At 31.6% G+C, this 14178-nt stretch overlaps 1 protein-coding gene across 5 annotated transcripts in view; it reads right to left on the bottom strand.

The window, feature by feature from the left end:
• Positions 1–9844: 9844 nt before the first annotated feature.
• The window catches only part of PPM1B (protein phosphatase, Mg2+/Mn2+ dependent 1B), a 78132-nt gene continuing 73798 nt past the window's right edge, over positions 9845–14178 (bottom strand). For 4 of the 5 annotated variants that reach the window (XM_031950419.1, XM_031950418.1, XM_031950417.1 and 1 more), the window contains exon 6: positions 12731–13826. In XM_031950419.1, the coding sequence (XP_031806279.1) occupies positions 13521–13826 (306 nt within the window). In that variant the 3' untranslated portion in view covers positions 12731–13520. Of the gene's footprint in view, positions 11975–12730; positions 13827–14178 lie in introns of those variants that run through there. The other variant, XM_012540240.3, reaches the window with a different exon arrangement.

The raw sequence follows: 14178 nt of genomic DNA, 5'->3' as shown, positions 1-14178 counted from the left end.
AGCAAATAACTGGAAATAATGTATATACCCACTGATTGGGGAAGTTAAAACATATCATGGCAAAAAAAAAAAAAAAAAAAAATTGTTATTATCCTGCTGCAAGAAATAATGAATATGGAAAAGAATGGAAGACTTACATGAACCCATGTAAAGTGAAATGGAATCAAGAAAACAAATACAATGTATACCGAAAGACCAAGCTGGGCCTAAAAAAGAAATATGAGATTACTCCCCCTTTCTTCCCGAGTTCTTTTATAGATAATGTAGGAAAAAAAAAGGGTATGAAACACTGAATGTTAGCTGTTGGGGTTTTTTTTTAATTATAATTTATATTCTTTATCATAAAATCAGAAAAATAATACTTGTCTCTAATTATCTATATGCCATCCTTTTGAAAAGTCACAGTACAAATACCAATGAAATTTTATTTGAAAAAATGAAAAATCACTTATCAGGATTACTCTAACAATAAATATCATGAATTCAAGAAAAATATACCTATCATTCATTCAACATGCATTTATTAAATGTTTATGTGTACAACTTGTGCTGGACACATAAATATATAGCTTAGATATCAAATATATACTTAAACTTGATAGCAACAAGAAAACAGGAAAGGGAACCAACAATGTCAATAAAGAGTGACATAGTCACTGCTAATCTAATGTAATTTAGATTGGTAATCTAAATCCTATTAATAGTGACAATTTTTATTGTGAAATCAGAAGACAAAAGGACTTGTAAATAAAAGTTAGCTCAAAAGTTCTTCTTGAAACAGATCATTGGTTTTTATCATGCAATCAAAGAAAATAATTAATATCAATTTCACAGGATATTTGATCTAACTTAATACTCACACTAACTTAATAGTTGGGTAATCTTGGACAAGATACCTGCCTATTTGTCTCAGGAGCTGAGACAAGAAGCCCAAAGACTTCTTAAGATTATATACAAGTCTTAGGCAGAAGGCGATATACATAGTAATTACTAAACATTATGTAATTATATTGATAGTTATTATTTAACAAAGAGGAGGACTGATAGTAGTCACTTCTACAATCAGTTGCTTATGTTCAGCCATCTTTCTTGGACCAAAGATCAATGTTTCTTCACTATTGGGTCCCAGACCTAATTTCAAATACTATCTTTGACCTCTGTGACACTGGGAAGTCACTTCCCCTCCATGAATCTGTTTTCTCCTGTGTGGAACAAGAGGGATCAATTGATCTAAGTGATGCTTTTAGTCTCTATAGCTCTAAAACAACAAATGAAAAATATCTGTCATGCAAAAAGAAACTAGATGATAGTTGATGATAAAAACTGGGAAAATGGATTAAATGACAGATTATTTAAGAATTAAAGTAGGACAAAAAAACAAACCCTGAATAAGGGAAAAGATCTATTATCAAAAGCTCGATAATAGACTGTCTATAATACTGGTTCTACAATATAGGGTCCAAAATGGTGCACATCAAGGGAGTAGAACTGACCCTGAAGAAGACAAAGATGGGAAAAACTACTAGGCTGCATTAAATTGCAGGATACCAAATGGCTAGGAAGGGGAAAAAAATTAGAGCCCATTTATACATGACAACTGGCCCTTTATTTATGACTAGTCTAAATTGCCCATCCCTACAAAATTTTGTGAGGGCAATATCTGCACATGTATTGAAGGTATGTTTTCACAAACAATGCTCTTATAGAATATCACGTTTATAGTCATGAATTTTATCAAAAAAGTGCACAGAATACAAGACCCTCACACTATGCCTATCAAAAGGTGATTAATTTAGTAAAGCAAAAGACTCTTCTCTAATATTTTAATACAATTACTAAAAAATTAACTTTGTTTAAAAATACTGTGATTTTAAGTATTTAGATATAAAACAGGGAGACTGTATTTTGCAATATCATGGTATGGTAAATAAGTAATATCGAAAAATAAAATTGGCATGTCATTTTCACCAGCATAAAGTCTATTAACACAGAGATTTTTCTACAATGATTAGGTCCTCCAAATTTTTATTTACAAATGATATCCTTACCACTACAAAGACCAAATACTGCAAAGCTTCCCAAATGAGATCAATGATTCATAAATTTGACCTAACAATCCACGCAGGAAAAAATCAAATAGAGGAAAAAATATCTTATTATGTGGACCATGATAGCCATTTGGGTGGAAATGGAGGCAATGCATCAATATACATATTTTTGATGGACATTGCCTATATAGAATTAAGTTGATCCAGATTTGAAATGAGTGAATTGAGAAACTATTTTCTTAACATCAATATGGATTTTACAGTTTACAAGTGTTAAGTATATATTATCTTAGCTCATCTAAGTCTCAATACAACATTGTGAGGTAAATTCAAGGATGTGTGAATTACTTGAAATGAGCAATAATTCTGAAATAATTTTATATCTGCAATGGGCATAAAATTACATCAGGTTGACTTTAGCTAGATGAAACCAGATTGAACATATTTCCTTACCTTTAGCTAGCAAACAAACAGTTGAATGCTCAATTTCCCGCCACACTCATGTTAAATTATTGCCCTTTGTTGTGATAAGTTGTAAATCTTAAGGAGCATATAATGACAAGGGAGATAATGCAGCAGTTACAGGCCAAATCAACAAGCATTTGTTTATTAAGTATTTGTTATGTGCTAGGCACCATACTATTGGTTTGGAGAATAATGTGTATCAAGAATAATTAAAGCCCACAATGAAACAAATCACTCAGACTAGCATCAAAAGTAGCAAAAGTACCATCAAAAATGAAATTTTTTTTTTTTTTTGCTGAAACAACAAATTCTTGCAACAATTACTAATTACTAATGAATTAATTATTCCTCTGAAAATGAGCAAAGATCTTCCAAAGGACACAGCAGGTACAAAATCTGTTATTCTTCTAAATGAAGCAAAGGCTCCTTGAGATTGAAAATATAGCAAAAAGACATCTATGGACTACCATAAAGAAAAAAAAGCTTGTCACAGGAAAGATAATATAATATTGACTAATACATTATATATATTATATATGTAATAGAATTAAGATTAGAAAATTATGATTTGTACTAATTAAACTTACTTTTTCATTCAAGACTACATCAAAACAGTTGTCAGAAGTTAAGCTGAGCTTCTAAGATACTGGCATTCTCATGAGAATGTAAAATATAACCCCCCCAAAATATATTTGGGATATTTTTTATTTCTAGTGGTTTTGCCCCAATTAGAGAACAGCAAACTTTGTTAATAGACAGAATTGTTACAGAATTATAGAAATTTCTGAAAGGACACTGAATACTGCAACGCAACCACGTACCATGTCACAAGTCACAAAAAGTTAAAAAAAAAAAAAAAGTACACATGGGGACACAGCCAGGTGGCACAGTAGATATGGCACCAATTCTGGAGTTAGGAGAACTTGAGTTCAAATATGACTTCAGATACTTTATACATACTAGCTGTGAGACGCTGGGCAAGATATTTAACCCCAATTGCCTCATCTCTCACATCCCAAAAACGCATACATGAAATGGAACATATTTCAATGTCTTGGGAAACTACCAAATTCAAAAAATATTGGAAACTTCTGGGGTATAAAACTAAGACTATACTTATATACTAATGTAGTCTAATATACTTATAAAACTAATAACTATACTTGGAGAAAGGGACTATGTATATGGTTTCATGCTCAAAACGTCTCAAAATTTTGTGAACTTTCTTTTTTCCATTTAGTTACTGAATATTTTGCTGTATATTTGTTTTATTTCAATATCGACCAAGAATTGCAAACTGAAAATGTTTAAGAAGGAAAGAATATATAAGGGAAACATGAAGGGAACTGAAAAGTAGTTGACACTTGATAATCAAACAGAAGGATTAAAAAAACCCAATTCATAACTGAAGCTGAGTGAAGTGAGCAGAACCAGGAGAACAGTGCATACAATTAACAGCAAGATGTGATGATCAACTATGATAAACTTCTCACAATGTTCTAAGACAATTCCAATAGACTTGGAAAGGAAAATGTCATCTGCATCCAGAGAGACAACTATGAAAACTGAATACAGGTCAAAGCACGCCATTTTCACCTTTTTTGGGGTGGGAGGGGAGAGTTTTTTCCCTTTTATTCTCACTTTTCTTTCACAACACAACAAATATGTAATGATTTTAAATGATTGTGCTTGTATAAACTATATTAAATTGTTTGCTGTCTTCAGAAGGGGAGAGATAAGGGAGGGAGAAAATTTGGAAGTAATGCTGAAAAATTAAGACAACTCAGATACCACTACACACCTTTCAGATTGGCTAAGATGATAGAAAAAAATAATGATGAATGTTGGAGAGGATGTGGGAAAAAACTGGAACATTGATGCATTGTTGGTGGAGTTGTGAATGAATCCAACTATTCTGGAAAGCAATCTGGAATTATGCCCAAAAATGTTATCAAACTTATGGTATGTAGATACCCTTTGCTCCAACAGTGCTACTACTGGTCTTATACCCCAAAGAAATAGTAAAGAAGGAAAAGAGACCTGTATGTGCCAAATGTTTGTGGCAGCCCTGTTTGTAGTGGCTAGAAACTGGAAAATGAATGGATGCCCATCAATTAGAGAATGGTTGAGTAAATTGTGGTATATGAATGTTATGGAATATTATTGTTCTGTAAGAAATATCCAGCAGAATGAATACAGAGTGGCTTGGAGAGACTTCCATGAACCGATTCTGAGTGAAATGAGCAGAACCCGGAGATCATTATACACTTCAAGAACATTACTGTATGGATGGAAGTAGATATCTTTGACAAAGAGAAGATCTAATTCAGTTCCAATTGATCAATGATGGACAGAATCAGCTACACCCAAAGAAGGAACACTGGAAATGAGTATAAACTGTTTGCATTTTTTTTTCTTCCCAGGTTATTTTTACCTTCTAAATCCAATTCTTCCTGTGCAACAAGAGAATTGTTCAGTTCTACACACATATATTGTATCTAGGATATACTATAACATTTTTTAACATGTATAAGATTGCTTACCATCTAAGGAAGGGGGTAGAGGGAGGGAAGGGAAAAATCGCAAAAGAAGTGAGAGTGCAAGGGATAATAATATAAAAAATACTCATGCATATGTACTGTCAATAAAAAGTTATAAGTATATATTATATATTTTTTCAAAAATCATGTTTTTCAACATAACTCATGTAATTTGAAAAGTAAAATATTATTGCTGGGGAAAAAACTGATATATATATACAAACAACACTCAAATATATCTGGTATAAGAGATGTTACATTACACTAATGGGATAGGAATCAAAATCCTTGCATAGATTTCTGAAAGAATTATAACTACTATAATAGAATGCTGATTTAGTGAGATCTGTTATTTCTCCTGGTTTAGTTCCAAGTGAAGAAATCCTTTAGCAATACATACCTATTTCTCTTCTACAATTCAGGGGCTCATAACATTTACTGAGTGCACTGAGAGCTTAAGTGATCACCAAGGTTCACAGAGTCAATATCTGTTAAAGGGAGACATTAATACCAGGTTTTCCTGACTCTGTCATTCCTAACTCTCTCTATCCAAATGAAGGCTGCTAATATGTAGAAATTTCTGCAATCTAACTTAGTTTAAAATGTCCTGTTAACAGAATATGTATAATAAAACTTTCTGTATTACATTTTTTTTCCTGTTTCAGGCCACACTTGGGAACAGAGTAGGCTGCATGTTTGACACTTTATACCAGGAACTACGGCCCGTGGGCCAGATATGGCAGCTAAGGACGTTTATTGCCCTCACTCAGGGTTAAGAAGTTTCTTTATTTAAAGACCCAAAGTTTTTGTTTTTACTATAGTCCACCCCTCCAACAGTCTGAGGGACAGTGAACTGGCCCCCTATTTAAAAAGTTTGAGGACCAATGCTTTATACCATAATGCCTTTCTACTAGGAACATATCTGTTAAATACACATTTTCTATGTAATGATCTATTTGCTATAAAGGGATCATCTACTTATATATAAAAGCTAAATTGCCTCTGAATCACAGATTATTGTTTTGGAGCTAGAAGAAACTTACTTTTAAGAATTATACAATTAAGAATAACAAGAACTAAAATTATATTGCATTTCAACCTTCTTATTTCATAGAACAGAATATGAAATCAGAAAGATAAAAGGATTTGCACAATTTCACACAAGGAAAAGAACGGAGATTAAAACCCATATTATCTAATATCTAACTCTTTTGACTATCAGGCTTTCCAAGGGTGGAACCTTTTCTCTTGGCATTTTGCTCCCTGTGGGTATGCTTATGTCTTCTGATCTTGTACACTTGTAAACAAAGTGTATTCCTGGGGAAAAACTATATAGTGTTCTTTGTGTTTTTGATGGTGTCTATCTCTGTGAACGTGTGTCTGTATTGCTGCTACCACTAGGTGGCAGGATGAACAAGAATGAATTTATAGCAATATTACCAAAGTTCTTTTAGGAAACACTAATTTAGCTGGCAAAGAAAGAATCAGGAAATTTAATACATGGAGAAAGCCTAATACAACAGAAAGCATTAGTTTTCTATAGGAGGCCTTTCCCAACTTCCTCCCTTCTGTTCTTCCTTCAAAGACATCTACGCTGCATTTTACTGTGTGTTCATAATTATTTGCATTTTGTCTCTGCAGTTGGAAATATGTGCTTCTTAAAGAGAGGGATCAAGTTTTTGCTTAGTTAAAAAAAAATGATAATCTGAATGATAAGCTGAGCCCAACTTTTAGCTTTGGTACTTACTAGTTGTATGACCATAGGCAGGTTGCTTCACATCATTAAATCTGTTTGCTCATCTGTAAGATGAGAACATCAGACTAGATTATTTTTAAGAAGTCTAGCTCATAATTTATGATCCTGGTTTATCTAGATTATGGAACAAGTGTCCACAGTCAATAAAAGTTCAAGAGAAAACACAAAACAGCAAGCCGACTAATGAAATAGTAGTAAACAGTAGTAAAGAGAGTAGAAACCGGCTACAGATAAATTGAACAACGAACAGAGACTAGGTTCCTGAGGACAAGTGACCTGGGCAAGATAGTTAAAGAGAGGAAATAATGGAAATTTGAAGAAGCTATGACAAAAAAGAAAGCTGTCAGTTTGCAGTTGTCATGTTATAAATGACCTTATGTTACAAATGACTTTGCCTGAGGTTCTTTAAAAAAATTTTTTTCAAGAATCTAAGTAAATAAGAAGATAAGGAAGGCGGAGGGGAAGAAACAGAACCAAAATGATAGGGTGAACTGTATAACATTGCAAGTAGTGAAAGCATTTTATCGATTTTTTTCATTCAATTCCACTGAACAAACATATTAATGGCTTACGTTCAAAGCACTGTGCTTTACTTTAGACACTGTAAACTACTTAAATCACAAATACAAGGACATAGGCAGAAAAACCTAAAAAGTACACAGCTTATCAATTTTTTGATTGAATGAATGTGGTATATATAAGTTATTTTGAAAACAAAAGTTTTCTTAATGCAAATCTGTAATAACTTACTAGAGGTGGTTTCTTTAAACTTACAATAACATCTGAATGTTCTTTCTACAGTCAACAAACCTTCCTACTAGATAAACACTAGATAGCTGACAAAAACTATTAAATTAAACTCCCTCAATTTGAAAGTCAGATGAGCCTTTAATACCTAAATAAAGGGAACTCGGGAGACATTGATTTCAAATATATGCCCAAGTTCACATGCTAGGTGTCTTCCTTGACTCTTCAATTGACCCCACCATCTATCCAATCTGTAACTAAGGCCTGTAACAGCTTTCCTCTATCTGTTACTGCCACCATTCTTGGGAGGACTCTTACCACCTCATGCTTGAACTAAGGCAATAACTGGCTTTGATTTACCTTTCTGAATCTCTTTCCAATTTCATCCACTCTCCACTCACTTTCTAAAGTGCCTGAGATCCTTAGTCAAACTCAACAGACAATTCAACTCCTGACTCTGGAATTTTCACCAACTTGTCTCCCATAACTAACAATGTCCTCCCTTCTCATAATGCCTTTGTTTAAGTCCTAGTTAAAAATCCTACTTTTTACAAAAGGATTGCACAACCCTTTTAATTTGCTTCCTCTCTGTTAATTATGTCAATTTACACCATAGAGTCTTTTTTTGTACACAGCTATTTGTTGTCTTCCCAACTAGACTCCAAGTCCCTGGAGAGCAAGGGCTGAATTTTGCCTTTGTTTCTTTAGCAATTAGCAGAGAGCAAGCACTTATTGCATTGTTATTGTTGAACAAAAATTATCAAAGCTAGATGAATTTTTCAGCACCTAAAAAAAAAATTCAGGAGACTTCTACTTCAAATAAATACAATGACCAATATATATGATCACAAAATAAGGTAAGCAATTTTGTAACATTCTATTTTGCTCTAAGAGTGAGTTGCAATGTTTTAGAGATGGATGAACACATGTAGATTGGCCTAAGAAAATTATCCTGATTTATTAATAAATCAATCTAATTTCTAATTCAAGTCAAATTGATATGATTAGAAATTTAAAAAAAAAAATTTAATTTAGCCAGATGGTAAAAGTTATATTATTGGCAGAAAAGTCAAGGCACATACAGTTGCAATAACACCATACTGAGAAAGTTCAAAGCACCACTTTTGAAAATTAAGGAGAACACAGCATGAGAATAGTTATTATTGTTGTTGGCAACTCAGCTCCTAAGGTGAAATATTTTACATGATGTCAATAAATTTGAATTATATATATATAAAATATATATAAAATTGTAAAAGCTAGCACAATAATGATTTTAAGTATCTGGAACTCCTGGTTAGATAATATCTTTACCATTAATTCAAAATCACAAAAATGACCTGAGAAAATAGACATTTTAAACAGGCCTGCTATTGTTTCATTTCAATAATAAGTCTTTATCCTGCTTTTAGACTTTGCTAGAGGTTCTTTAAAAAAATTTTTTTTTTCAAGAATCTAAGTAAATAAGACAAGGCAGTATGAGGGCATTAAACTCAGCTTACTAATAAGTGAAAAGCAACAAGAAATATTTGGAAAGGTACAAGAAAAGATTATAAAGAATTCTTGGCTATAAATATGCACCAAACACTCAAGACTTACAGTTAAAAAGCCTATAGTTTCAACTCATGACTAATGATCGTGTATTTTGGGGTTTTTTAAAAGGTTCTAAATTTTTGTTGACAAAAATAATGGGTCCCCAATCAAAAAAATACCACCTATTACTTTCCTCTTACCACCCCTTCCTCCCAATTCTGATTAAAAGCTAGACTCTACAAATATTTCAAATCAAAGGGTACCAGCAAATTCAGGCAAAAGTTCTAGTACTAAATAACAGTACAGAAAAAAAGGTCAAAGTTTCAAATTAATTTTCTCCTTTTTAGTCAACCTTGATTTTTGCCCCATTGTTAAAACTGTAGTATTTGGAATTTGAGGAAAATGATAGAATTCAGAAAAAGACTTCATCACACACGCAAAAAAATACATATCTATAGAAAGTACTTCACTGAGCAGATTATAGCAAATTGATATGGATTTGGGTATAGAATGTTATTTGTAATCTCAAATTATGTGTGAGTTTATCTCATTTACATTCTAACTTCTTTAATCTGGAGGAAATTTGTAATATTAAAAAAAAAAAAAAAAAACTTTCAATATCACAATGTCCCAAGAGATCAAATCTATGTTAAACCATGAAGCTATTATCTTATAGAAATCTTAAATATGGTCAACAAATTAGAATAGCATTAAGGTGTTGAAAAGGAACTAGGTTATTTCTGTTAATAACTTACTGTTGAATATGGAGACCTGTTCGTTTCTTTTTTTTTTTTTTTTAATTTTTTAAACCTCTGAAGTTATAAGAATTGATTTCACTCTGACCATCCCCCTGGAAAGGTGGATAAAAATTAAAGTTAGATATTTTGGTACAATCCTATTTTTAAGAGTAATATGGTTTTTAATTAGTATTACTCTATGCATTTTCTGAAAATTTCTTTCTTGAAATACTTTTAACCTGTATGATCTTCTATCATTTTACAGTAAGTTGTATATATTGCAAGTTTTATAATTTAAAATAATATACTCTAAACATATTAATTATAAAAATGCCTTATACAAAATAGCAACATATCACACTGTTTTTATCAATCCTTTATTGAAGATAACAAGTTGGTTATGTTCACTGCATTGTATGAAACATCACAATATCATACTGGGAGGTACTATCATCAGTACAGGGTTGGATCAGAGTGGACAGTCTGAACAATAAACCATTTTGCATTCTTCATTCCCTATCTTTTAACAACCCCCAAACCCGGTTAACATTATTTAAAACACTTTTAACTTACAAGGCTAAAATCTAATGAATAAATAAAATATACTGTGGCAATAATTGTCTATAGACAAAAAAAAAAAAAAAAAATCATATGCACAATGAAATTGGATGATTAGAAAAGCTGGCTGTAGGCAAATGTGTCACTGTACAGACACAGCTTAGGGAAAAAGTTACAGAAAATACCATGAATTCCATTTCACACAAAACCAGTTGATGACTCATTAGCTTAAACTACACACAAGGGCAATAACATCCTCGCTGAAACACAGTTTAAACAAATAGGAAAATGTTTACAAGGCATCCACATCATGTAAATCATATACAGATGGATACATTCATTGCTTTCCCTACCCAATAGCTTCTTTTAGATAAATACTCTTCATGTTCAGCATTAACTGGGCTTAATACATGCACAACTCAAAAGAATTCAGAAAATTAATGTTATTGCAAAAATAGAATTAAACTAAGAATCTTCAAGTACCTTACATGACAGCCACTCTGTACCATGCCCACTGTTTATAAAATGAAAGGTCACGGAACCCATGAAAATACCTCTGTAATATTTTCTTAGATCTAAAATAGATAATTTTAACTGTATTTATAGTAATCTCAAAGTGATATTCTGAGTTCTGAAAATAATGCAAAATAAAAATACCAATTTTACATAAAACTTCTGTTTTTATCTTAAGCTGAAAAATCAAACTATAGAAAAACCACATTTAGAACAAAAAAAAAATCACAATTTACATTATAAAGGCAAATTTTCATAATAAAAAACTGAAGCAGTGAGATGTCAAAGCAAATTGCAACTAATTATAAGTTAAATCAGTTTGGTTTAAGAAGACTTCTGAAGTTAGAAGTTAAGGATGTGTTGTGCACATGGGTAAAATTCTGAAGGAATTTTGATGCCTAAAATCATCTTATTATTGCCAAATACACTTATCTTGAAGCAAGGCAACATCACAATTTGGACACTGTTGGAGAACCCAGTCTGGTATTACAGGTAAAACTGAAAAATAAAAATAAAAATAAAAATAACAACACTAATAAATACACATCCTATAGCATATTGCCCAACTGACATTCCAAGCCACAGAGCCTCAAAAGCTTTCCAACTTGGTAAAGTGAAATAAGTAGCATCTCAGACGATTATTTGTACTCTTACATGCTTATATGTTGTGAGTTTTGTTAAAATAAAAATCAGAATGTATCTTCAGAGTACAACTATAATCCCATGCACCTCAGGCACATTTATTGATTTATGATAGTTTATTGATTTATGGTAGAATCACTCCATTGGTTTCTAGTAATCAAGTTCAATACAGATGTAATCAGTATGCCTGAGGTTGGCAAAAATACTGTAGTATAGGCAATGCTAAGAGTGGCAATATCAGAAAACACAAAAATGAACATATGATGGAAAATTCTGATAATTTTCTGCTCATTTCACAAAATGTTGGAAATCCACCAGAATTATTCCCTGGTATTGAAGAAAACTGTGATTAAAAGTTTTTCCCCCAATTTTCAGAATCAAAAGCATTTTAGTAGATTTGTAAGGCTACCATGGGTCTTCTAGATCTCCAGCACCCTACAGGAAGAGAAAAGGAAGAATATTAATATTATTTACCTATATTTTTCTCACAATGGACTGAATTTCAAAAGTTTAAAAAGGAAAACAAAAATTATACAAATGAAAGTACCTTCTATTGAAAAGCTGCTTTTATACAGAGGTCATTTCCATTCCCACTATCTTAAGCCTTTTTAAAAAATTCCAAATCAATATTGTATTACACTTCAAAAATTCTTTTGGAAATGGCAGAAAGCTAGATATACCGATGAGTATTGCTGCCACTTCCATTCCACTTAAAATAACTTAAGATCCACAAATACTTTCAGAAAAACAAAAAGTTCTTCTTAACTGAGTCGGAAATATATATTTTTTTATTTAAATAGAATTTCACAGTCATCAGGGGAAAAATGAAAATCATTTCTGCTTGAGTAATCAATAGCTATTTTATTTGAAAATAAATTATAATAAAAACAAAACAAATATGGCTTTAAAAGTATTCCTAACATAGAAAACAGAAAATTATTGTTTTATTATTTTTAAAAGATGAATATTTTTATTAAAGTAGCTATTTTTAAAAAGTATATGGATGAAATAAAATTTTATATTTTCATACATGTTTTTTTTCCCCGAAACTTAAAAAAGATCAAAGCTTTGTATAAAAGATTTGCTTGCATTTTAAGAAATTTCTGGTTTGGATTAGGTTTCTAAGCATACAGATGGACTTTATAACTGTAATCTTTAAAATTCATTTTAAAAAATTACAGCATGCATAAATTATTCCACATTTCATGCTTTATTGGGGGGAAATCTTAAACACAAACTTTTTTCCATACTAAACAGTTTCATATACATTTTGTTGTACAGATATCATCTATACAGAAACTACAAACCACAGTTTCAGGAATAGTACACTTTTTCTAAAAACTATATTTGTTTTATAGAGAATACACAAAGTCAAAAGAAACATTCAATCTCTCACAAGTTCTAAAAATAAAACTATAGTGCTTTAAAATAAATACAATTTCAAACAACATGTCAGAGAGCATTCCAAGAAAGAATTACAGGCCACCATCAGCCTTTCTTTAATAACTAATGCTAAACAAATGGCAAAATTATAAAACTTTTGAGTTCACTATGTAAAACAATGTAAAACAATAAAAGTTCTGTATTAACAATGGACCTGTCCACAACAGAAATTAGTCTCAGTTTAATGAAACAGATGGAACTCATCTGGTGTAATCCAATTTTAAGAAAGAAACAAACAGGAAAACAAAAAACAAAAAACAACAAACTACTGACTTCAATTGGTGACCTGATTTCAGGCACACCCTATAATGAAACAGGATATATAATTTTATTAAATTTAAAGTACTATAGTAAACTCTGAATTAATTATCTGATAAAAAGTATATGCAAAAAAGGCCTTCTTAAAAAATAAGACTGTACAAATAAAACTAGTTTTCCAAGATTCACATAACAAACTGATACACAAATGCATACATTATACTAGCTAGGCAAAAAAGTCAAATCAAAGACCATAAACATATTAACAAAAAGAGAGAATTCATATGCGTGAATCGCTCATCTGTGTCCCTGAATCTTCATTAGAATGTTCTAATTCATCAAGATCACTTTTTGTTTCAGTATGGGGTTCCAGCATTGTCACTGGGTCTCCAGCATCATTGTTCGAAGAAGTAGCTCCAGCAGCTGATTCAGCAGCGCTTTCTTCTCCCTGTACTTTAGCTAGCCTGTAACTAGTCAGCATCTCTTCCAGAAGTTGTCGGTAGTTTCCCCTATGATTAATTCTCATTTGCCTGAGAGCTTCCACCAATTTTCCCTGTGATCCACTTTCCTCAGCATCATCGGGGGCCTTTTTTTAAGATTCAAGACCCCAGTGTCAGTAGACAAACTAGGATAATTTAACATATAACATAACATACTATAGCAAAAACACTCATTTCTCTATCATGAAGTGTATTGTCTAAGCATAAGACCACTTTATTAAGTAAACAAAATCTAAGGAGTCTGACCATGTACATATAAAAAATCCCATGCTTTATCATCTATTAAATATGCAGTATTCAAATGTTATTTTTAGAGAATAGATACACCTTTATATTCTTTCATGCTATATTTTATTAGAAATTATTTTAAATTTCTGAAATAAAATTCTGAAAGAATACTTTTCTTCAAGAATGTTTTAATAATCTAATTGTATATAT

This window comes from Sarcophilus harrisii, chromosome 2, assembly GCF_902635505.1.
Source record: "Sarcophilus harrisii chromosome 2, mSarHar1.11, whole genome shotgun sequence".
NCBI lineage: Eukaryota > Metazoa > Chordata > Mammalia > Dasyuromorphia > Dasyuridae > Sarcophilus > Sarcophilus harrisii.
This window is presented reverse-complemented; position numbering and strand designations above follow the sequence as displayed.